The sequence below is a fragment of the Enoplosus armatus genome, chromosome 23 (genome assembly GCF_043641665.1).
Source record: "Enoplosus armatus isolate fEnoArm2 chromosome 23, fEnoArm2.hap1, whole genome shotgun sequence".
In the NCBI taxonomy this organism is placed as follows: domain Eukaryota; kingdom Metazoa; phylum Chordata; class Actinopteri; order Centrarchiformes; family Enoplosidae; genus Enoplosus; species Enoplosus armatus.
The window spans coordinates 5,035,031-5,060,796 of record NC_092202.1 but is presented as its reverse complement, the minus strand read 5'-3'; the positions used below and the strand labels follow the sequence as shown (position 1 = coordinate 5,060,796).

Sequence of the window (25,766 nt, the reverse complement as noted above, 5' to 3'; positions counted from 1 at the left end):
AGTGAGAGCTGACTGTTGCTCCTGAATAGAGTCTGAAGATATTCTGAGGAGGCAACCCATTTAGAAAATTGAAAAATAACTATAAAAACTGCTTTTTCCTTTGCTGTTATATTTTACATCCATCTTGGATTCCTAACAGCCACAAACACTCACAGTAGTTCAGCAGAACTGTGTTGTCTTTTTTCAATGTTTAACCTCTTCAATACGCCTTTCTTGCCGTGTTCAACCTCAAATATTTGTCTTAGTTGAGACCCCACAAAGATTCAAGCCCGAAGGTTACGGGTTCGAAACCGGGCGGTGCTAGTACAACGTTCCTAACAGATTCTGGTTTTTATTTTTTGTTAGAGCTAACATTATTATGCATCTAATTTCAGTCCGCCATCCTCTTAATATGTCTGTCGTTTCTTCCTCTGGAACTCACCACTTCCCTAAAAAGTCTGTTTCCTCCCGGTTTCGAGTAGGAGCCCTCTTCCTCACAGTTTACAAATCCGTAAATATTAAAATCCGTGGGCACGGTTCCAAGAACACAGTTTATAAACTGCCCAGCGATTTGTGAACCATGAGTAACCTACAGATTTACACATGGCTCTGTTTTTTCTCAGCTGACCCTCAGTATAGTCTGTGAAGGAAGCTTTCACGTGTTAATCTACTTTCTCATGTTGTCAAATGATCATAAATTTGAACTTTGTGTGACATTATATATATATATATATATATATGTATATATACATATATATATATATAACAGTGTAAAGAGCTACGCAGGAATACGTCCTAATAAGTGTAAACTTATTAAAGGTGAAATATTTTTATTAAAATATATTATACACTCTTAAAAGTAGCAAAACATCATTATAGATTTTGCACCAAACTGTTGGTGAAAATGTGTAATATGAAACGAGTAAGCTTTGTAAATGTATTTATTACAGCGTATATGTAAATACGTATTACGTCATACGCACACTTTATACGTCAGGATGGCCGAGCGGTCTAAGGCGCTGCGTTCAGGTCGCAGTCTCCTCTGGAGGCGTGGGTTCGAATCCCACTTCTGACAAAAACCTTTTGAGACTTTGATACTTGAGAAGTAGTTTTACAGTAAAAGTTCACTTCCCCATTTTAGTCAAACTGTATTATAATTTGAGACTTTTATTTTGAAGAAATACCTTTAACCCCTTACTGCTTTCAGCTACAACTGTAAGGTAATTAGGGGTTTAGAAATACATAGGTCTAGGTCATGCCCCCCTTTTCTCATAAGATTTTTACCTGACCTCCAAAAAAGTATTTTTACTTTTAATTTGTTATTTATTCAGTTAACTGTTTTATTATACTGTGTGTAAAATGCATTTCCCCATCGTGAAGATCTGCAGCACTTAGATTCAGATATTTTTATTTCAAATTTCACTGTCAAGAATAAAATTCTTGTGGGGAAAATGCTGAATCTGTTATTTATTAATTTTCTTATGTTATAAATGGTTTATAACACACCACAATGATAACTGTATTATTATTTTATAAACCAACTTCCAACTTATTGTTATTGACAAATAAATTAATTAACTTATATCTGCTTGCAACTAGATTATAATGTGTTATAAACTTTTTATTAAATGTTTATACACTTCTTATAAATGCTAAATAAGGCCGACTTATCAATTAGGCCGTTTTCATCCATTTACATTTAGTAGAATAAAATGACTTTATTGAATGATAATATTACACCAATATTGACAAGAAAAGCCTGTATATGTTTGATTTTAATGAAGAACTGTCAAAAAAAAACAGTAACTTGTACAGAAAATCACTGCAGAAAATATTACATTTCTCAAAATGATGCCTTTTTCCCTCACATGCATACATGACATTTGTTTTTTAAATGGCCAGACAGATTAAAAGCAATCAGCACTTATTTTCCAAATGAAACAAAAAAAAAAACTGTGTCATAAAGGCCAAAAGGCTCACTAAAACCTGAAGCCGGCCTTGTTTAGTCCTTGTGTTGTTTCAAAAATAAATCTCTATTTAACCAGAATTTAAAAGATCCGGTTTTAATGAGGGCAGAGTTTTCTGACAATGTCGCCCACTGCAAGAAACACCAGACAACGGCTAATGTTAAGTGACAATTTCACCTTTATTAACATGGTGTAGAACCATTAGTAAAGGTCAGGGTGACGGGCTGGAGGAGGCTGTGGTGCTCAGGTGGTGCCAGTAAAGAGCGCAACACGCTGAGAGAGAAAAGACTCATTAAATCACAAGGGCGTCACTGCCATGAATCACAGCAGCTTTGTATTGTTCATCTGTACAGGCCATCATGTGTATGTTGAAAGTGAAAACATTTGAATGAGGTCCTTTGATTGTTTTAGATTACCCATGTTCACTGGGAATTATTAAAAATACTTATTTGTCCGCATTTCTGTCGCCAATAAAGAACTCTTACAGTCAACATCATTATTTAAAATCTAAATTTAAAATTAAAAAAGCAGCCATTCGAAGCTGTCATTAAACATTGGCATGTTTCAGAACAAATGTGAATGTTAAATAATTTCTGGATTTTAAAGAGATAAAACAGCTAAAGTAATGCCTGTGGACATAATAAATGTAAATCAATATATGCATATGCATTCCATTAATTGTAATAGTAATAAAACACATCCAATATTTTGGTCCTATATTTTCTAATAAGACATAACTGCAGCTAATACTCATCTGATTGAAACAGACTGTGAACAAGTACTTGCAACTACCTTTTATGATTTGTTTTATTCCACTTAGTCAATGTGCTTGTGGCCGAGTATCAAAGTCAGAAAGCCCTGAGAGACAGATTGATCATTTCATGAGATTTGTTGACAGTAAGAGAAATATAGAATAACACAAGCCTCATCCTTTAAGGCACTGTTCTTCATCTGACCTCCTGTTTGCCCTTCTGTAGCACCAAGATAGCTAAATCAACTGCTAAGTGTTGAAGCAAGTAGTACTTAACCCGGACAAACTCTCAACGTACTCCTAGAAATCAACTCGTGGAAGGCGGGTGGATAAATAAAACAGGAGAGAGAGATGAGAAATTTGAAGTTTTTAAATTATTCATAGTGAAGGAATGTGTGTCATCAACATCATCACTGCCACCCATCTTCGTCATCTCCTGAATTATCCCCGAGAATGTAGTTCCCATGGCAGGTCTGATGTTTCGGAGGTCATGAACTCTGAGCACAGATGCTAATAGAGGAATAAAAGCAGCTTTGCCTTTGCTCCGGCTGCTTGAGTGACGTTGATCTTACAGTGGAGAGACAGTGTCGTCCCTTAGAGACCACATGCATGGACAGAGGCTATATATTCCTCTTTTCACTGTATGAAAAGGGGGGGAAAGTTCAAATACCTCGTCCTCTAACTTACTTGTAGCATCAAAAGCAAAATTCAACAAACATTGTCCATATTTATATAAAAAAAGCAATCAAAAATACATAAAAACTCTCTTATTAGGCTATAAATCCACAATAAACTGTGATGATTAAGATTGTCTTTTGGCCTGTGTAAGGAAGAAGTTCCTCTTTTTTTAATTGTGGCATTAGGGGAGGGTTTAAGCAGAAATTCCCACTTGCTTCCTTCATAATAAGCCGCCTGCTGCTCAGACAGAAAGCAGGTTTTTGTTTGTGCAGGAATTTTCAGCCTAATTTAGTTTATCAAGGAGCTAAAAACTTGAAGACTGTGCAGACGGCAGGATGTGGGTGCAAGGTGAAGACGGTGTAGATGCAGGTAAGACTGGATAATGTGGATATAAACTGCCGCTGAGATACTTATTTTAGTCACATAATGACTTTTGCAGTTTCAGTAAGATTTCTCAGTTTCTAGATATGTCATGTTATCATGGACTTGTGGAATAAGATATTCAAGTGGTTTCAGTTCAGAAATGTGTTTTTTCTGTGTATTAAAAAGTTCAAGATTCCAATAAAATTGCTTCTATTTTGTGCAGTTTCATAGTTTTTAAAATTATGGATGTTCTTTCAGTCATCTTTATTTGATTATTCTAACACACTCCTTGATGGGTGACAAAAAGAGTGCTTGAATAAAATGTTAGCTGGAATCAATCAGTGCTTCCTTACAGTGAAAGCAACAGTTCACCATTTTGTGGAATGTGCTAATTCGCTTTCCTGACGAGTGTTAGATGAGAAGATCAAGACCACGCTCACGTCTGTCTCTTAAACATGAAGCGACAGCCAGCAGCCGGTTAGCTTAGCCTTGCATAAAGACTGGGGTTTATGTGCAAGTGATGAAATAGTCCCACACATAAAACCAGTTTTTACACTTGGATAGATCAAACAAACGAGATATAACGTGTTAATTAGTGAGCTTCATAGCTGCTAGTAGGTGAATTTTGTTACTTTTGATTAGAGGCTAGCTGTTTCCACCTCTAAAACTTATGACGTTAATATCTTGTTCCACTCAAAAACAGAAGTGTAAAAACACTCAAGTCAAACAATTGCTTTAAGAACTCAAAGGTCTCTGTTTGTTGGACGAAGTGAAGTAGCAGCAGGAAACTGCCGAAAGTGAAAATGGATCCCTCTGTGATTTCACTTCCTGTATTTCTCTCACCAACCTCCTTCACCCTGCCTCGTGAAGTTCCTCTTGCAGGAACGCTGACAGGATGTGAGGATCTTTGATTATCTCGCCTCCCAGCTGAGCATGTTCCCTGTTTTCTGTTGCCACAGCCTATTTGACAATCCGTCTGTTGTGTGAAGATAAAACGATCTTCTTTTCCCCACAGAGTCTGACGGAGAGAGTGGTTTATCTTCTGAGGATGAGGGAGACATTCAGGTATCACTGTTAGTGACAGGCAGTAAATTACTGGTTAATTAATGCCACTTTCTGATGTGCATTAGAGACAATCATCATGGGAGGAAACACTGAATATCCTGCTCAAGCAGATGTACTGTCACCTTGCTCTAAAAAATACAAGTGCACAAACTTGATTACAATAACAAGGACAACTATCTGATAAAATCAAATGAATCAATTTGTATTCATGTAACTGATCTTTTTCTTCTTTCTTCTTTTGCTTGTTTTTGGCTCATTGGTGTTTGATTTTTAGTGTGAGATCCTGGAAATGCAGAGGGATGAAGCCAATCAGAGACTGGCTGAATTGGAGGAAGGTGAGAATAATTTTCAGAACCATGAGGGGGGAGGAGACTATCCCACTATGCATCACAAGGCAGACAAACACTCAAATTCATGTATAGGCAATATATAGTCTCCAGTGTATGGACAAAAATAAGGACAAAAGGATAAAACAAATGTAGTTGTTTAAGTTTCAGGTTGATTCTGTGCAATTTATTTCGTCTGTCTCCTCTCCTCGGGCTTCTTATATTTCTATGAGATGACTAACAGCTCTCCTTTCATTTCCAGTCTCCAATCAGCTCTTGAAAGAGATGAATGTACTGGAGATCCAGTTCCAGATTGAGCGCTCCTGCAGGGAGAGTGCTGAGGTGCTGGCTGTCAAAGTAGGTATTAGTACCCCTGTAGTGCTGCTCCTTTCCTTTCCTATGTCCTTTCCTTTGGTTTCCTTTTCATTCCTTTACTTCCCTTTTATTAGCTATAATATTTCCTTTATTTATTTTACTTTCCCATGTCCTTTCCTCTCCTGACATAAGAAGCGGCTTCATGTACTCTGCATCCGATGATATACTCTAACCTCACCTTACCACTGCTTGTCATTTTCATACTAAATAGATTAGAATAAAACAAACGGCGACCTCCAGACTCTCGTCTCCTCTGTTGCCTAGGTGACCAAAGAGAACAAAGTCCTGAAGAGGAGGAGCCAGATGCTGATGCCGCTCATCCCCGAGCTGCCTGAGAACTTGAACCAGGCTGCTGTGACCTTTGACCCAGAGGTTGGCCCCATGGTTGGCTGCGACTTGGTTGATGTTGGTGAGGACGGCAAGGAGGAGACGCAGCTGCTGGAGAGTCAAGCCAAGATCGCAGGTGCCCATGATGCGAAGTCACATGATCCAAAGTTGCAAGCGAACTCCCGCACAAAATACATTTATTTGCGATGTTTCAACAGGCGAACTGGACTTAGATTAGGGAAGTGGATTATTTTATTTTATAGTCTGTAACTCATCACAAATCTCTTTGTGTGTGTGTGTGTGTGTGTGTGTGTGTGTGTGTGTGTGTGTCAGAGCTGCAGGCGTCAGTGGACGGTCTGCTGGCTGAGAAGCTGCAGCTGGAGCAACAAGTGGAGGATCTGACCAAAGAGCAGCTCCAACTCAGAGAGCAGGTACATCACAATGTGTGTGTCTGTGTGTGTGTGTGTGTGTGTGTGTGTGTGTGTGTGTGTGTGTGTGTGTACCAGGAACCTTATCACAGACTTTTTCTCTCAGCTTGTTCTGGAGATCGAGGAGAAAGAGGCCATACTGAGGAAAATTAGCAAACAGAGCAAGACCATGAATAAAATCAAACGAGGTGAGTGCTTGTTACATTTGGACTGCAACCAATGATTCTTTTCATTATTGATTTGTTATTTAATCTAGAAAATGTAAAAAACAATAGTTAAAAATAGCCTTTACAAGTTCCCCAAGGTCTTTTTTTGTTTCTATTTCTTGTTTCGTCCAACCAAAAGTCCAAAACCTAAAAGTATTTAAGGATAATTTCACCGAAATTACAAAAAACAGCACATTTTGTTTTACTTCTGTCTGGCCACACAATTAGTTTTGGTTTTACCTGCTGAGGTTTTAAGATATCTGTCTCTTAGATTTCTGCTGCCACCTCAACACAATGGATGTGTGCATTGTTACAGTAATGTAGAGTTTTATATAAAATGGAGAAAAGCAGCAAATTGTCATAATTGAGAGACTTCAAAGAGTGAATATGTGACATTCTTGCTTCGTGAATGACTTAACACGATTTATCAAATGTATCAAATGTGTTTAATTTTCTGCAGACTGACTCATTAATTTAGCAATAAGTCATTTCATTTTCAGTTTCTTTGTCAGAAACATCATGAATGGAATCGTAAATACTACTTAATTTTGTGTGTGTGTGTGTGTTTTCTCTGTGTGTGTGTGCACATGCAAAGTCTCCCAGCTTGTCACAGAGGAGTTCACTGAAATGTCTCAGAAGCTGGAGCTGGAGCTGGGCCTCCGGCAGCACGCTGAAGTCTTCGCCCACCAGGTGTGAGCGCGTGGCATGTGTGTGTGTACATGTGTGTTTTTCTGCACTGCACAAAACATTTTGTCATATATTCACACCTATAGATACTGAGGGTGACAGGTCGTGCCACAGGAAGGGAGCAGGAGTGTTGGCGCTGACCTTCGGGCGGCTACGGCGGACACTTGGACTGGGGGGTGGGGGTGGGGGGGGGGTGGACACACACACACACACACACACACACACACTTCTACTGTCAGAGTGCAGCTGATGTGGCGGGACAGGAGTAGGGGTCTCCATTCTCTGTTTTCACACCGATCACACTCAAATCTGGGCTCTGTGTATGAGGCGGGGCGTTCACACACACAAGACAAAAGCAGACACACACTCCTACACATATGGAAAAAACACTAATTCATTTAAAATCCACATACCCAAACACACACACACACACAAACACACAGCAGTTTTGCTGCCCCAGCTGCTCCTATAATGAAGGCCTTTTCTTTCAAAAAACATCTCTCTGTCCCCTTCCCTTCCCATTTAGCCCCTCCCTTCCCCATAATTAGTGGTCATCACTGCTGCTGAAGGAGAATAGTGGTCTTTAAGCACAACCTGTCTTTGCCTGACACCTTTATGTTTTGCCGAGCATATAGCAATTGTCGCCTTTGTGCACAGTGTCCTCCATTTACTGGACAGGCGCACAATGGGCTGCCTCGCAGGGGTCCTTACCTGTGAAAAGGACCCCCAACTGTTCACACAATCCAACCCCTTTACTCTCAATTCATGGTAAAAGACCCCCCTGCACTGAATGCCTCTTGTATGCACTACTATTTGTCTGTTTTCATGTGTTTTGAAAACACCAACCATTCACACCTCTTCTATGTGATGCATGGTGGTATAATGATGCAGGGCCTCAAACAGGAAACAATTTGGAGGTTTTTTTTGTGCGCGCGTCTTTGTCTCTTTGTGTAGCTGTGTGCGGTTTGGGTCTGTGTGTTTGTATGTATGAAATAATTGTGCTAATTGCTGTGTGAAAATTGCTCTCTGCTTAAAGGAGAGCAGAGATTAGAGCGGTGTAATTTGCGGCATGGAGCCTCGTGCTGCATGCGCTGATACAGAAACCTGATCCACCGTACAGTAAAAACACAGAAACGAAAACCATTTTTTTTCTTGCACTTCCTGTTCTCTGATCACAGACCTGCTGTCAGAAAGTGTCCATGCAATCTGTCAGGAAATCCGATACGACCAGAATAAACTGAGATCACGTTAACAACTACAGTTACACATGATAGGTTTTTAAATGATATTTAAAAATGTATTAAAAATGTTCCTGTTTCTGGTAATAAAGTAAGATAAAAAATCAATCAAATTAAAAATATATTGCCTCTTTTATTGGCCTTTTATTTATTACTTGCATTAAATATCTTGTTTTTTGAATTTAGCGGCCAGTCGTGCTCCTGAGCTACATTAATGTCCTCTTTGAATATGTGTTAGTGTGACGTTGTGGCTGTCTTTCATATGTTGTCTGCTCTGACTTGATGTGCATGTGAGACCAAACTTGTTTCCCTTTGTATAAAGTTATCTAATCTAATCTAATAGATCAATACCCACCTTTTACCTGCATATACAATGTTAAACATCACACAAGCTCATGCAAAAGAACAAAAGGTTTGTTGATCGAGCTCTGGTCGTTTTTGAGCTCCTAACCACAATTATTAACTTTAGCATTTATTTGTCACACCATAGAAGAAAGAATCACATTTTCCCAGTGAATCAGGGCAAAGCTTGACATTTTTCATTTTTCCTTACAAGCCACTTATTATAATGTTGGAGAAATTATGCTTTGTCTCACAGCGAAATCGTCCTGTTTTCATTGTTGCCATTCTTCAGTGGAGCCGATGAGTAATTCTAACAAGGCTTCCAAGTCATTGTTCAGTCAAACGCTGGTTTGAAAACATTTTCTCTGCATTGTGACAACCTCCTGGGGGAGAAAATGAACAACCAGCCATTCAGATCTACTTTATTTTTTTCCGCTAATTGCGGCTCATTGTCATTGATGGATTTCTTTTCCCATTTTCGTAGAAGCAGATAATCATAAAGATGCGCTCAAGATGTCAGAAGGTGAAGCCAGATTTGGTTTTGTCTTGTCAGATGATGGTGCAGCAGAAGGCGGCCCACAGACAGAGCATGATGGCGATGCAGAGCGCAGAGACCGGCCTGCAGCTGCAGCAGGCGCTGGAACAAATCTCCACCATCAGTACGGCCCTGTGTAATATACAACGCTGTTACCAGGACCAGGTGCGATGAAAGAGACCGAAATGGGTAACCACTCTGGTCTACTTATGTTCTTCATCATGCCCCCATGTGTCTTTCATCCCTGTGTTCAGGTAAAACAGAGTCAGAGCGCTGTGGACGAGAGCAGCGTCCTCGCGGAGCTGCAGAACCTGAGAGAGCAGCTGGAGAAGAGTGAGGAGGAGGGGAAGGCCTTAAAGACTCAGCTGTCTGAGGCTAACAGCTCCGTCACACAGCTCCAGGAGGAAGGTAGCTGCTGATGGAGAAAGAAAACACTTGTCACAAATATTTCTCAGCAGTAAAGGGTCAAAAGCAAAGGCTGAATGTTGCCTTCAGATGCAAGTCAGTCAGTTAAGAAGCTTAACAAGAGCTGTGTTTGGAGGCATGTTTAACTCGATTGAGAGGTGGTGGCTGCCACTTGCCTACCCCACCTCAACTCCATCTCACGAGCATGTCTATGCTTCCAAACATCCTTATTGAAACCTATGATTCCACAGGCAGAAGTTTCTACAAGCCTGATAGTCCTACTCAAAGCGTTCTAGCTGATTGTTCAAATTCATCTTGTCGTCTCCTATAAGAAACATTTTTATGTCACTGTTCTTTCTGCTAAAGCCTTGCCTCAGAGCTATAAAAGTCCCTCTTTCTCTCTGAATGAACAGGTGTCTCCAACGATCTTTTAACATTTAAAATGGATCAATGTAATTTTTTATTTCCTGGGCAAATTTTCTTTTAGTTTATGATACTGATGATCAAAGAAAAATGTTTTATTATCTTCCTTTGTAGTGAAACAGTTACAAGATACACTGAACAGGGAGGATAAAACTGATGAACCAGAGGAGAAACCCACTCCTGCTCCACCTCCACCTCCACCTCCACCGCCTCCTCCTCCACCACCTCCCACTACTGTCACCAAGTATGTTTAACTATGTTTCCTCCACCATTAAAGTTATAGGTAGTTTCAGTGGACAGTTTCACATCATTGTTTCAATACTGTTTTTACGGCCTGAAAACTAAACGATTCTTGTGACCCTTGTGACCTCTCTATGTCTCTGTGCCAAGTCCACTTGATTTCCTGAGAAGCAGGAGAAAAGATGGAGCCAGTAAAGCTGAACAACATGGTGAGTCTGACACTTCATTCACTTTGCATGAAACATACTGAATCAAGTTTATCCTGAAGGTTAAAAAATGAAATTGTTGGATTTTTATGACGTTTTCTTTCTGATCATGCTTTGGTGTGGAGTTGGTCTTCAGAAAGTTCAGAGCAGAAACACCACAACAATAAGCTCTCAGCCCCAAAAAACTAAATATTTGACCCATTTCTAATCTTTGAGAACCAGCACCCTTGTTGGACATGAAGGCGAAAGCGGTGGATGAAATGATGGAGAGGATAAAGAAAGGCATTGTCCTGAGGCCCGTCAAGACAATGCAGGTGGTATTCACAAATCCTTTTTATGTTTGTTTGTTTGTTTGTTTACATTCCCCGTTGAATGTGATATTCATTTGCATTTTAGGCATTTATGTGATGATCTTGTCCGGAGGAACTTAAATAAGGACAAAACCTTAAAAGTAATAAGTAACAAACTCTGATAACTAACAACCTGACTTTCCTGCTCACAGGAAGATGACAGCTCATGGAAGGTCAGTTATCCACATACCTGCTTGTTCCTTTATGTTTTTATAAAAAAGCAGCTGTGTCACAGTTCTTCTTTAAATCCCAAATCATCTTGCAGGACCAGAGGGATGAAAACAGAAAATCAGCTATCGTGGAGTTGAAAGGAATGCTGGTATTGTACTTAAACTCACATTGGTGTCGTGAAGGCAAAGCCCTGAGTGATTAATGGCAACTTAAACATGTTGTAAACGTGTTTTGAAACATCTTTAACCATTCTACACACCAGGACAACATGAAACGTCAGCCCCACCGCAGGGGGCCGTCCAGAAGGGGAATGGGCCGAAACGTTGGCGAAGCAGAGCTCCTGCAGGTTCTCCAGAGGAGGAGGAGAGCGATGGGAGAGAACCGGGACCCACCCTTCTCAAAACAGGGTACGGTTTCATTCAATGGATTTTAGTTAATATTGTTATTGTTGTCTCTTGTGTGTCCATATTAATGGTCTGTTTAAGGCCAGTAGAGATAATAGCACAACTCAATTAGTAAATCATATGTCTCAAGGGATTGTTTCATAGTTTTTTAAACCCAAATTAGGATTATTAAAATGTGTTTTACTGTAATTTGTGACGGGTTAGGGTTAGGAACATCAAAGGTAGCTGTGTGTTACTAAGGGACTAAATCATTTCCCTTTAGATTGTGTTTGAGCCCAGTGAGAAGCAGCAGCACAGGGATCTGTTTCTCAATACTAAAGCTATTAGTGAGGTTGACATTTTAATAAAGTCTAAAATCTAATTTATGTACAATTGTTTTGTGGAAATTTCTGTCTCAAAGGATATACTCCAAAATAGGGAAGGATGAAAGGGAAAGATAAAGATACAAAAGTGAAACCATCAGATCACTTCAAGGCTCAATCTTTGATCTGCATGCAAAGAGTATTTTTGCAATATTTATAATCAGCTTTATCAATACACTGCAGTGAGCTGTTATAGCCCATCCTTTGGTTCTCATTCTTTGGATGTGTGCTTAACCTGAGGATGTGGTAATGTCTTGGTCAGACCTCCAGCCAGGAGATGTTCCCTGGGCAGGCGAGAGTGGCAGCAGCCCTGTGCTCCGGAGGCTGAGGCAGAACAGAGAGAAGAGAGACTCTCACATCCGAGCATCAGCGCTGATCATCAGCCAAGAAAACTGAGAGCAGTTACATCAAGAAACACAGATTTTAAACATCACTGTAGTCTAGTCATTGCTGTTTTATACAATGATGTTGAGAATCTTATCTTTGCATATGTGTTGAATTGATACATTAATGTATTGCTTTTGTGATCCGTTACAATAAAATGTCAGTTGATCTTGGTCTCTGCTGAAAAGTTAAGATAAAGGCTAAAATAAAGATGAAATAATGTCAGAAAACAGTTCTTAATATTTGTTTTATCCTGCTGGGACTACCAGACTGGAGGGTAACATTACAAACAAACATCGAATCCCAAATTCAGGACTAAAGAAAAACAAAGTAAAGCATCTTTTTCAAATGCTATTTAACCCAGGTCTGCTTCAAATAGCAAGTACTTGTTGCGTGTCAAAGGAAATGAAACTCATTCAGCCGTGTTTAATGTCCATCATCATCCTTTTTGGGTGTCTGGGTTTTAGCTGATCTAAGTGCCAGTTACAGGATTTTTTTATGCTACAGAATATAGATGAAAAAATAGCCCGAGCCATGAAATACTTAGGTTATCTGAATATCTCTCCAGAGGTGTCTGTCTCTTAAAGCTCGATTCAGCAGAAAGATGGAGGCTGCCATTTATTTAGGCACATTAAAGCTCTCACACCCAGAGCCCAGAGGTGTTGTCGAGATAAGAGCCTCAGGTGATGAAAGTATCTTTAAATGCGGCAGGTCGCCTTTTGTTTTCTCACCTCCACACAGATACTGTATATATGTGCGCATGCATGCATGAATGAGCACATACACCACACCCTCGCACCACACACGCTATCTATCTATCTGCCTATCATGCCTTTGTTAAAAGCATTTGAAAAGGGGATGAAATTACTCTCACCTTTGACTCTGACACCATTTTAGTGTCTTCACACTGTTTCACATTATATATTTACTTTATTTAGCTCTTTTTACTAGAAGGTCTAGGCCCTTTTCACTCTGCAGCATACATTTTTTATTGTTTTCCTCCTCAATCTCAAAGGTGTTAGCTTTTGAGATGCAGTAATGTATTCTGCCCCCTCCATGTTATTGAATCAATGCACATGAAGGCCAGTGTGTGTGTGAGAGAGAGAGACATACAGATAATGAAAGAGAGACAGGAGGTTCTGAAACTGATACTCTATATTCAATGATACCAACAGAAAGGATGTGTTAAGGAGAAGTGATCATTTGCATTTCTCTTATTTAACAACTTTTCATTGATCTCCATGGACCACAGGATTTATTTGAGTATTCACATTGGAGTGAATTCATCAGAGGTTAATAAAAGACAACTGTGGTCTGAGTGGCTCCAACATCAACATGAAACATTGGTCATTAACACCCAGAACTGTGTATCTTTAAAATACTGCTGAAGCATGGCACTTTGGGAAGGCAGTGTCCCCTTTCCTTCCTAAAATGATGATCCTACAGGATGTTTCCTCACCTTTCTAGAAAATACAGCCAGCTCTCATCATTGCTGCCGCTTGAATAGCCCACTTCTGGGTAATTTAATTCAACCAGGAACCTTCTCCTCCGACCACAGACGGCGCTACAACCAAAACAAACCTTTCCTTCCTTGAGACGAGGCCCTTCTCTTCTGCTCTCTTCGGCCTGTACTGAAAACACAGGGGAGGAACTTTGACCGGTGCCCCAGCGCTAGTTAGCAGCCCAGCCAGCTAGCTTATTTCTGTATTATTTTCATATTTATGTGTGTTGTTTCATATGCAGAGAGATGTGGTTTATTTATTTACTCAGCTGGCTGTCGTTGGTGATCCAGATATCCTTCGTCACTCTAGCAATAGGTAAGTGCATGCAGGGAATCCCTGCAAGTGCTAGCATATTAGCTACTATTTGCTTGCTAATGCTAGCGGACCAGCAGATGAAGTTGCACCATTTAACGTCAAATGGGCTCCGTTTGACATAGCAGCGAACGTATTAGCACTGAATTTGTTTACAATGTCAGGCGAAAACAAACAGTAGTCCTGTCTCAAGACTAAACAACACGCTATGTGTGTTAGTTCAACGAAGTACCTGTTTAGCTAGCTAGCTTGCTAGTACATGAAGACAATATGGTGTTCTTTTACTTTTCGAAAATGATGACGTTACATATTAGACATATAAAACTGTATACCGTTAAGTAAAAGTACATTAATGTGTAATAGTTACATTTTTGCATCTCTTCATTTTTTAACAGTTTAAACACGTCTGCTTGATGTAATGTTTGCTAATAGTTACTGTTAGCAAAGCTAAGCATTTAGCGTTCTCTCTCTTCAGCCCTCGAGAGTTTATCAATAACGTTACAAACTAATCGATGAGTTGATGCTTCAGCAATTAACGTTAGTGTGGTTATAATGTAGTAAAGACTAGCTAAAGTAGCATCCGGCTGCAGTCTTTAATGGGAAGGTTAGCATATAACTTGACATGAACTAGCCAATATTGTTTCAAATCTATAACTAACATAAGTTAGGGGGCATTTTGGTTTGTTTACATTTGACAATACAGTAGGTTAGTTGACAAGCTGGCTACCTAACACGTGGTTCACCTGCCTGCCACACGCAATATCAACAATATGTTTAGTTTCCTCCAATAGTTACATAGGAAACTGGATGAAGAGCCTGGCTGTCCACGTTGCCAGTTAAGTTACCTGGCCACGTAACACCTGCTGCAGCTGTCAGGTGTGGCTGCTGACTGTCACACTCCGTCATACTTGTTAGGTCTCTGTGTGTGTACTTTTCTTTATCTGTTTACTCTCTGCATTAGCATGGCTTATAACTGATATTTAAAGCATTAGGAAATGACTTATTAGCCATCAATAAATACATTAGATATATTCATAAGCCCATTGTAAATGCAGCGTTATTAGAAATGACTGCCTTACATATTAGTTTTCCTTTGCAGCAGTGTGACATTGTAATCAAAACTAGGTGAAAGAGCATGTGTAACTCGTGAGTGCCTTCATCCTTACATTCAGAAGTCAATATGCAGTGTCTTCCCTCCTCTTATCAGCCAATACATTAAGGATAGAAATTGAAGGATCACTAAACTGTGTCAGATTATCTGAAACTGTGAAACACTGAAGATTGGCATCGCACGCTTCATCAGATTCTTAGTTTGTTCACTTTTTGTATTCAATATTGCCTAATTTTAATCATAATTTTGTCTATTTTATACTGTATTTGATTCAGGCATTGGGTTCCTCTGGTAAATCCAACAAGCAGCAATAATTAAAAAAAAATGGCCCAATTTCTTGTTCATATTTTCTTTATTGTGGTGAGTTGTCCAGTGTTACAGGGGAAGCAAAGATTAGGGCGAGTGTCTGTCTGCTTGCAGACAAATATGGAGTTCAAAAGAGCAAGGCAATTTGCTGTTACTATTCTGCTCTCTCTTTTCCTTTTGACTCTTTTGGAAAGTGTAGACTGCCTTTGTGTGATGAAGCTCTCAGACTCGCCCATGAGCCTCTGCTCTGTGAGCCGTCACCTTCTCAGCCCCCGGCATACATGTTATGACTGGTTTGATCAATTGCCTGCCTCCTTTTGGCTGTGTTTCGCCTTCATTCAACATTGGCTCAGTGACTGTGGGTCACGTCTGTGTTGCCGGTGTGTTTCTAGTCACTTACTCGACTGAACTGATATTATTTGGCCTGTCTTTCTTGCTTTGCCTTAGCTGTTGACTAGGACGTACTGACAGAATTTTGTCTTTAGCACAAAGAATAGAACACTGTCAAGTATTGAAAGTTTGCCTTGAATGTCTGGTCAGATTCATACTCTTCTTAACTTATTTAACATTTGAGAACTATCAAGAGATTTGTAGAAAAGCATGTTGATATTCCTCAAAGTAAGGTTTGTTATTGAATGATAATTTGATAATAATTTTCTATAGGCATCGTTTTGGTAGTGGTACCAAAACTCAGGTATTGTATCGTAAATAGTTAGATACAATACCACACCTTACTGTTCACTGCAGTGTAGATAACTCTATCCTGGCAATAAGCATAACTATTTAATCTACAAGAAACAATGTCTGATGTATTCTGAAATGTCTTTTCTACACTATCGAAATTAACTAATCACACTTTCTAAATATTAGTTGATTTCCAGCAAAAGTGGCAAATTTAGTCAATAAATTTACCAGTGTCTGTAAATACATTTTAATAGTTTTAACAAGTTTTTCCTGTTTTCTTGCTTATTATCACATTATCTTTGTCTTCACCCAGCTGCTGGCCTGTACTACTTGGCAGAACTAATAGAAGAATACACAGTAGCCACCAGTCGAATAATAAAGTACATGATAATGGTGAGTAAGTGGATATAGAGTGAGAAAATATTGTAGTAAAACATGTATTTAGCAGCGCCCGTGTCCAACTTCTTTGTTTGTGTGAATGTGTCCAGTTCTCGACAGGTGTGCTGGCAGGTCTCTATGTTTTTGAAGGCTTCCCGGTGTTGATGGTGGGAGTCGGCCTCTTCACCAACCTGGTATACTTCGGCCTTCTGCAGACTTTCCCCTACATACTGCTGAGCTCCCCAAACTTCATCCTCTCCTGCGGTAGGTGTGACAGACATTGGACTCTTTCCCTGTTTATTTCTTAACAGAGCAACTGGTATTTGCAAAGAGTCCCCTAAAGAAAATAAAAAAACTTGAAAAAACAGTTAAGATCAATGCTCTCTGGTATTTATGTGAAACTAAAAAGAAAAAAAGTTTCCTTTCATCCAGTAAGCAAAAGACTCTTGTGCGGAATAAGTTACAGTCAATGCACATTATCTGCCAGTGACATGTACGTGAATATCTTTTAACTTTTTCCAACATTGTGTCTTTTCCTTTGTCTTCACTCTCCAGTGTTGGTGGTGGTGAACCATTATATGGCCTTCCAGTACTTTGCACAAGAGTATTATCCATTCTCAGAGGTAATTTCATCTCAGGTTTATGATACCAACCTTATTCACACTTTGATATTGTGCTTTTTATGAATTGGGGGAAGATATCTCCTATACTTGTTCTATAATCCTTCATTTGTTCCTGACTGGCATCAAGGTGCTAGCATACTTCACCATCTGCCTGTGGGTGATCCCCTTCGCCTTCTTTGTGTCACTGTCAGCGGGCGAAAATGTGCTTCCGTCCACCATGCAACAAGGAGGTGAGCTTTTCATTGTCTTCAGCTGGAGGTTGTTTTTGATTGAAGCATTAGTAGCAGTTAAGGGTTCAGTGTACTTGTCCAAGACAACTTCATGTTTCATTGTATGTGCGCGATCTCAACAAGTTCTTTGAGGAATTTAGGAAATTCTTGGATCCCTTAAGCTTATGACAAACCCATGTAAGCTCTTGTAATGTCAATAATTGTGTGTAGTTGGAAACCATGCCCATGTCTATTTGTGGAAGATTTCAAGTTTAGCCCTATTACAAAATATGCCCGGCTAGCTCAGTCGGTAGAGCATGAGACTCTTAATCTCAGGGTCGTGGGTTCGAGCCCCACGTTGGGCGCATTCCATTTTCATTGCCTCCGTGTGGGATCAGCATAGTTTTTAGTATCAATATCTAAATTTATATTACTGCCAGCTTTCCAAAGATACGTGTTTGGATACATTTCCATAACAATCCACTTACAGAGACTCCAGCGCCCTGTAACGCTGCACAGGATAAGTGGGTATGGATAATGGATAGATGGCATTATTAACAAATGCCCTTTCTTCTTTTTAGATGATGTGGTGTCTAATTACTTCACCAAGGGCAAACGGGGGAAGAGGTCTGGGATCCTCCTCGTGTTCTCTTTCCTCAAGGAGGCAGTGCTGCCCAGCCGACAGAAAATGTACTGAGGACCTCGGCCTCAGGTGTCGGGGGTGTGTGTGAGTGTATGTGTTGGAGATTACGGGGAAGCAGGAAGGACTATGGGAATTTGTTTCTGGATGGGACTAAAACGAAGCAGTGGCCAAAGTGGAAGAAGAGCACACGAAGAGGACGGACCAATGAACAGAACAGAGCTTCCTGCTGGACGAGCCCACGAGTTTACACAAGCCACGTTTGTCTCTCTTTGTCTTTCTTTCTGTCTATACTGACTGCCAACAACATCTACTGGAGACCTCACTGAGGGGATCTTGTCTGTAGCGCAATGCTTTCTTATTGTCATGTTATTGTCCATTTTCTAAGCTTTGGTATTAAAATATGTATGTGCAGGGTCTCAAATTAACAACCACCAAATACCTGTACATTTTGACTTTGGCAGATAAATCATGATCAGTTTTCTTCTTGAGATGACATCTGCTGTCATTTGTGTGTTGTAGGTCTCACACTTCATCTGATACACAAGGCAGCATTAAAGACAGCTTAGGAGATAAAATGCGACCAGTAGTAAAAACTTTGTCCCCTCAGATGACGAAGACAGGTTGAAGATAAATGAGACAGCTTAAAGGTACTTTCTGGCTAAATCTCATGTTCAAGCTTGGATTTTGGTGTGAAGTGAACCTAGAAAGAATGAAAGTGTTCAAGTGGAGTAACAGGTCGCCAGAGAAGCGCTTATTAAGATTACTTTAAATAAGAAAGGGCAGTCTGAAGTTTTAAATCACTGTTCCAATCACAAGGTGTGACATGGTATAAATACTCTCTGCCTCTCTGGATCATTTACATGTGGCCATGAAAACAATGCACTTTTCTTTTTCTTGTCTTTCATCTACATTCATTAATTACCAGCGCTGTAGTCTGCAACATGCCTGTCTTTTTTGGACTGTTTTTAAAAATTCACAGTAATAACAAACAGATTTTTGTACATTGATCGCCGAGTTAACCTGACATCAAAGACAAATGAAAACACTTCTGAAGATTGAACCTGTGCAATGACTCTGAGCTTACGTGTGTCGGGGACAAAAGCTGCTCAAAGTGGTTTGATGAAAGTACTATTAAAAGAGGCTGACATTCTTTTTACCAATTACTGAGTGCAGTTCATCATAGGCTGATATGCACACAACTGTATAATACAATAAAAGAGATTTTGTTGAAGTAACCCGCAGATTAAATGGTTCTTTTAACAGGTTGAATGGGTGAATTAACCTGATTTAATTGGAAATGATGAGGATAGCACATCTATTTTTGCCTTTATGTCCTTGAGCAACAATGTTAATTTTTATTTGCAGTACAATGGATTTTCCAACTGTGGTCACACCCTGAACTCCAGTCTGTCAAGAATGTGTGTGTGTGTGTGCGCTAGACTATCTGGATGGCGTTATGTTCTCCCAGTCCCATGTGGCTTGGTCACAGCGGGTGCACCAGGTTGAGGCTAGTGTGCACTTTGACCCCCACTGAGGTGTGAAGTGCTTCATGAAGTAAAGGAAAAAGACAAAACCACGACACACACACACACACACCTTTAGCTGACAGGCCACAGCTCACAGTTACACACATGCTGTTGACAAGCCCTCACCTGGATCCCGAGTCAGTTCCCTGGGGGGGATCAGTGAAAGTGCAGGGATACATCTGTGACAGGTGACCCAGTTCACTGAGGTTTTCTCACCTTTCACTCACCCCTCCGTTCACCCAGCTGCTAGAGTGTGTGGCATTTTTAATTTTGTCACTTTGAGCTGAAGTTGTGGCGTGGCAGGATATTTTCTTAGAGAAGGTCTGCTTTTATACCTGTTAATACTCCAGATACCTACAATACATGTTTTCCTAGAATACAATCCTCCAATTACAAAAATATTAATTTCCGTCATTTGATTTATAAACTGTTATAAAATGTTAAATCTAAAAATGGCTTCATGTTCTTTCCACCTCCAACCAAGTTTGGATAAATATATGAAATAATTCAGATGGGTTTTAATACATTTCTTAAACCCATCTACTAATTTCAGGTCTAGTTGTAGCTCTTCCAGTACAGAGTGTGATGATCAGTAGTGTCCAGGCTCCAGCACCTCAGCCAGGTGCATGGCCACCTCTGTCCAGGGGGAGGTGGTCCGCCCCTGAGGGTATCCTCGGTGCTGGACCTCCACGATGTTCTGTGGCTCAAAGTACCGAGGGGACGCGATCCTGGAAGGGAAGGCCCTGGGGAACAAAACCCTCTTGAGGACATCCAGAGGCAGGTCAGGGGCGGGGCGAGGCATACTGTCCCACTTGGTGGTGTACTGAGGCTGCCTGCTGCTGCTGTCCCTCCACACTGTGATGCTGTCCTTGAGGTCTGGTTCTCTGGGGGGCTTCTCTGGCTGGAGGCCCATGAAGATGGTCCAGGGCCTGGAGGATGAGGCTGGAGGTTGCTTGGTGGAGGTGCTCCTGTCCTGTGGGCCTCCTGGCTGGTGCTTCAGTGGGTGGTTGGCATGTTTTGGATTAGAACTGTTTTTATCTGATGAGAGGCACTGCATGTGGTACTGGCTCAGCGAGACTCTGGGGGAGAGATCCTTTAGGAGAGGAAAACCTTTCTTGCTCGCCCACTCTGCCATCTTCACATCAATAAGTGTCTGAAAATGGACACAGAGAAAGTGCAATTAGTTTCTTTGATAGGTTAGAAATATGCTGCAAATGTCATTATATCATGACAAGAGAACCAAAAATACTGGCTGACCTTGCACTGATGAGAAATTGATGTAAAAAATATTAATCTTGAAACTTAGTAAGGACATGTCAAAATTAAGATTTTTGAAAAACATGGATCACATTATTCTAGAATACATTATAGTTTATTAAGTAACATTTAATTAAGCTGTGTGTTTATGCATTACCCCTAAATGTTGGATTAATGGATTTCCATAACATACAAACTAACCTTTTTATTGAGATCATTCAGCCTGGCCATGTCCACGAGATCGCTGTATAAAGCTTGACCTAGTTTCCTCTCCTGTAATTCTTTCTTTTTATCTTTCTGCCACATGCAGCTTTTCAGATACCTACACAAAAAGAAAAGTTTTTTTTTAAGCTGCCAATTTGAACTGAAACAGTTTAACTGAACTTTAATTTTGGTGTGAGTTTACCTTGCTACCTTCCTGCGGCACAAGATACGGGCCAAATCCAGAGGAGTGTGTCCCATACTGTCCCGGGCCAAGACATCTGCTCCAGCCTGCACGAGGATCTCTGTGCAGTCCAGGAGGCCTTCAGAGGCGGCCAGGTGCAGCGGGGTCGTCCCTGAATCTGTGGCACTGGTAATAACAGTGAAAATTATTTTCTGTCCTCCCAGCTTCATCATCATGATCTTAAGTATCATTATCATTGTTGCTGCTATCATCATCATCACGATTACTTTTGTCATCACAATCATCATCACCATCATTATCCCTTGCAGCAGCAGCAGCTATAAATTTTCACCATCATCTCATTGTAATCATCATTTTATTTTTGCACTCTGCAGTGTTATTGACACTTTTTATTCTAAGCTTCTCTTTTAAAACATTTTACTTTTGATATAAGTTTGAGTAAGCATGCAACAGCTGCATGCTGCTGGATCCAGCTGACAGAGTTTATAAACTAACCCATAATAGAAAATGACAACCTGCATAAAGAAGTTATTCACAAAACAAGGCCCCTACACGTTGATGTCAGCCCCTTGCTCCAGCAGGTATCTGAGGGATGAGGAGGTGTTGGGCGAGCTCCGGGAGGACAGGACCAGGTGAACCGGTCGGCGACCCTGGTGATCGCTGCTGTTGATCCACCCCAGCACGGACTCCACCGGGGGCTGAACAGGAACTAGCTGGCTGTGGAGCACTGACAGACCCTGGAAGACCAAAAAACAGATAAGACCTGAGCTCAAACTGAGTATAAGTGCCATGGCAGTAATGACCAGTAGGCCTTTTTCACAGCAGACGTTTTGCCATATAGCAGGAAAAGCACAGTCCAAAGTTTGAATGCTGACTTCTTCTATGTGGTGGTATTTGTTCTTAAGTAAATGGTTGGAGTGGGCTGGTTTCTTCCATCACTACACTCCCTTCTGCACTTTATACATCTCTTTATGCCAGTGAGCAGACCACCAACATGCAGTACATCTCTTACCATACTGTAATGTTAATGAGCCTACCTGTCTATTTACACTGACATCCAGCTTCTCTCGGCTCCCAGCAGCAACAGCTGGGAACATGTGCCCGTCTGGGGGAGCTCTGTGGGGAGGTTTCCTGCTAAAATGAGGCCATATAAAAACTGCGGTTGTAAATGTTGGGCTATTAACACCCTAAGGCACAAGAAAGATTTAAGCTAACTTTCCCCACATTTTAAAATGACTTAACATTGCTATTATTTATATGAAAGAGTATTTAGCATTCAGCCAGGTTAGCTAGTCACAACAAAACACCTCTAGAATGGCGATTTTCGGCGACTGAATACAGCCAAACTAAAGCACTCAAAGCAGCTAGCTTGACTAATGTACAAATATTTAGATTTAGGCTACACGCACATAAAGACAACACATAAGCTTAAGTATTTTTTAACGTTATTTACCAATTTTTACATCTCCCACGTCTCGGTTTTCCGGATTTGTTGACAGGTTCCATGGTTGCCATGGAAACGCGGTAACCAGGAAACGAACCCTGATTTACGACAACCCGGCCACAAACAAGAAGAAACAAATTACTAAACTGTACTTATTACTAATAGACCATGTATTATTACTTAATGTGAGGAACACACTACATAAAATAAGATAATTTATAACTTTATTATCCCGAGGGAAATTATGCAAAAGTTGCAGTTCAAAGTAAAAAACAATGCAAATCTAAAATATAAATAAGGTGCGAATCCAACATATACACAAAGCCGAAAATATGAACAGGTTAATGTGAGGGTCATACAAATATAAACAGGTCCCTTACAGGTACAGGTGAGGATCATTCTTGGTGCGAATTCTTGAATAAATTGACCGAATCCTATACTTTATGGTTTCTTCTTCAACGGTATCTCAATAAAAAACAGCCACCTGATACATGAATGTTTTTATTCAGCAGCCACGCTGAACATATTTCCTAGATACAGCCTTCATCAGCATGTAATTGCTAGCTGTTCTTCCATCATGAAAATAAAAGCCCACTTCCTCATAAAGCATATTCAATAGCGCCTGTTGTATCCGAGTCAGCGTAATAACTTGTGACAGATACAGGCAGATGAGTGGCTCCAGGCACAGCAGAAATGGATATATCCACCCTCCCATGTAGAGTCCACAGCTCTCTCCACATACATCCCTGTTGTGCTTTTGTATTGACAGTGCATTAGGAGTGGCCGCTCGCACTTGGCCTGAGTAAAGCAGATCAATCCTGCCAACGCTGTGGAGGCCTCAGTGGGCCCGCTTGTTCCACTGCACCCCGAACCTGCTGCTACACATGAGAGGCCGATATGAATTGAAACAGATATATTCTCCATGTCTCTGTGCAGCTGAGGGGTCAATGTGCTCATCGGGCAGCAGGCCTCTCTGATCACTGCTATTGACCACTTGACCCCTGACTGAACTGAGAGTGGGCACATATACACAGTGGAGAACAGTGTGTGTCATGGCAGAGATACTACAGTTTGGGTTTAGCATGGGTTTACAGTATTTCCTTTTTTAGCAACAAGTCAGAGTAACACAGGACGGACACAGTGTTTCTAAAATAAACTTTCATTTCAAGAGTCATATCTCCCTTAATCTATGCAGAGTCAAACGTCCCTAACCCAAATTCAAATTACAAGACACTTGGTGCTCATATTCTCTTTTTATTTGAATTGTTTAGATTTGCCATTTTGATGCCCCCATTTCTCTCCATTTTCTAACAATTTCCACTGAAGATACCTATTAATGAAATACCTTTATTATACCAAAATGAAGCAAAGACCAAAAAAAAGAATAAAATAAGAATTTAAACAAGAAAACTGACTCACATGTATACTGTATAGCTAGAAACTTCTACAGTTACAATACAACCACCACCATCATATCACAATGACAATTACTGAACATCTTTTTCCTTACTTTGAATTTAGTAAACTTCAAACTCAACATCCACTTACAAGCTTTTTCTGGAGCTTTTGACCACACCTCACGACCTAAATTAGCTGCTGTCAAAAGCTCCGGTAAATTTCCTTGGTCAAGAATGAACTTTGACACTCAGTTTATCTTTAATGTTTTATTTGTTGTTGTTTTTTGTCCAAACCTTTTGACATTATCAGTGCATCCACTTGTAAACAACTGCATGAACAAGCTACATATACTCAACAATAAGATGAGTAAATACACTTAATGTTGGTCATGGCCTCTTACAGCGCAGTGAGGGTCATAACTCAATCTTGCAGCTTTCTGCAGCTGTATATTTTCATTCAGATCTTTAAATTGTGGCTTCCTCTTTTTCTGTCATTCAGTGTCTCTCAGAGCTGTCAAGGTCCAGCGGAGGGTCAAGGACGGGCCACAGAGCCCTGGCTTCCTGCTCCAGCTCCAAAACCCCCAGAGCCTTCGCCTTTATCACAACACGGCCATACCGCTACTTTGGTGACACATGCATGTGTGTGTGCGCAGAAAGAGTGAGTACAAGTGTGTGCACATGAATGTGTATGCAGCGCTTGTGTGTATGCGCATGCGGGTGTTTTCGGGTTAATAGTAAGAGAACAGCCTCAGTGGCTTCCTTCAACCTCGGTCACATGTCATGGAGGTCGTATGGAGCTTTTGTTGCAGAGCTCTTTTTTATGTTTGACTTTCAGCGCAAGTCCATGGACAACAACCCCCGACATGACCTCTTTCTTCTGACAGTTGTGTGTGTGCGTGTACGTGTGTTTGATTGTCCATGTACTGTATGAGAGTGTATGCTCCTTAAAAGCTTTCTGTGACATGACGTCTGTAGATCAACTTGCAAGAAATGTAGATTAGAGCAACTGTTTATGAGAGTGTTTTGACTCAAAGTTCAAAGATGTACCTTCTAACTTCAACTCTCAGATCTTTTAAATCAGGATTAAGACTTATACCACTGCATTTTAGTCATATTTTGCTCTTCACTGAAGCTGCACTGTCCTTTTTTATTATACTATTTAATCTTTCTTATTCTATTTAGCCTGTTTTAATCTTCTATTTTACTTTGTGTTAATCCTTTTAAATCCTTTTTATGTGTGTATTTTGTATTGCCTTGTGTTTCTTTTATATCTTGTCTTAATGCCTTCAAATCTTATATGTAAAACACTTTGAATTGTGTTGTTGTTGAAAGGTGCTATACAAATGCATTTGCCTTGCCTTGCCTTCAAAATCTTTCTCTCCTACTCTGCATTCAGAAAATACAATGAAACTTGTACTTGTGTGTGTGTGTGTGTGTGTGTGTGTGTGTGTGTGCAGCGAGTGTGCGTGCATGCATTAGCTACAGCGCATCCAGTTGGTGCAGAGCAGATTAGCAACGGGCCGATCAGAGCTGTCTAAACCTGCTTAGGGCGAGGATGAAAATGAGATCATGTCCCAGCAGCCCCACGGCGGGGCTCTCCCATTGGTCCGTTACATCATCCAATCACATCCCATGTGTTTTTTACTGGCGGCGCAATAGAAAATTCTGCTTGGCTAGTGGCACCTGACCAATTGGATATCAGGTCTCAGTGCACACGGGATGGAAATACGTTCAATCATGTGTGCTTTATAAACTT

At 40.5% G+C, this 25,766-nt stretch overlaps 3 protein-coding genes and 2 non-coding genes across 6 annotated transcripts; 4 read left to right on the top strand and 1 right to left on the bottom strand.

The window, feature by feature from the left end:
- The first annotated feature begins 971 nt into the window (after positions 1 to 971).
- On the top strand, positions 972 to 1,054 carry trnal-cag (transfer RNA leucine (anticodon CAG)). Its single transcript has one exon. It is a non-coding gene; the product is annotated as a tRNA-Leu (tRNA).
- A 2,577-nt stretch (positions 1,055 to 3,631) lies between these two features.
- On the top strand, positions 3,632 to 12,405 carry shtn2 (shootin 2). Of its 2 annotated transcripts, none has more exons than XM_070929944.1 (17): positions 3,632 to 3,744; positions 4,754 to 4,803; positions 5,078 to 5,138; positions 5,392 to 5,486; positions 5,769 to 5,967; positions 6,165 to 6,262; positions 6,366 to 6,447; positions 7,061 to 7,155; positions 9,286 to 9,432; positions 9,522 to 9,675; positions 10,210 to 10,339; positions 10,486 to 10,544; positions 10,764 to 10,855; positions 11,044 to 11,064; positions 11,157 to 11,210; positions 11,325 to 11,469; positions 12,091 to 12,405. In XM_070929944.1, the coding sequence occupies exons 1-17, from the start codon at positions 3,711 to 3,713 to the stop codon at positions 12,222 to 12,224; spliced, it is 1,650 nt and encodes a 549-aa protein (XP_070786045.1). In that variant the 5' UTR covers positions 3,632 to 3,710; the 3' UTR covers positions 12,225 to 12,405. The 2 variants fall into 2 exon arrangements, with proteins under 2 accessions (XP_070786045.1, XP_070786044.1); XM_070929943.1 differs by having other exon boundaries at positions 10,758 to 10,855.
- A 1,507-nt stretch (positions 12,406 to 13,912) lies between these two features.
- On the top strand, positions 13,913 to 19,194 carry tex261 (testis expressed 261). Its single transcript, XM_070929984.1, has 6 exons — positions 13,913 to 14,029; positions 16,441 to 16,520; positions 16,616 to 16,769; positions 17,061 to 17,128; positions 17,256 to 17,358; positions 17,919 to 19,194. The coding sequence occupies exons 1-6, from the start codon at positions 13,960 to 13,962 to the stop codon at positions 18,032 to 18,034; spliced, it is 591 nt and encodes a 196-aa protein (XP_070786085.1). The 5' UTR covers positions 13,913 to 13,959; the 3' UTR covers positions 18,035 to 19,194.
- On the top strand, positions 17,630 to 17,702 carry trnak-cuu (transfer RNA lysine (anticodon CUU)). Its single transcript has one exon. It is a non-coding gene; the product is annotated as a tRNA-Lys (tRNA).
- A 901-nt stretch (positions 19,195 to 20,095) lies between the features above and the next one.
- On the bottom strand, positions 20,096 to 22,684 carry ankrd53 (ankyrin repeat domain 53). The gene is given in 7 exon segments (XM_070930279.1): positions 20,096 to 20,659; positions 20,965 to 21,085; positions 21,170 to 21,334; positions 21,722 to 21,906; positions 22,207 to 22,260; positions 22,263 to 22,303; positions 22,633 to 22,684. Coding segments are annotated over 7 exon segments (1,182 nt in total).
- Between the last annotated feature and the right edge of the window lie 3,082 nt (positions 22,685 to 25,766).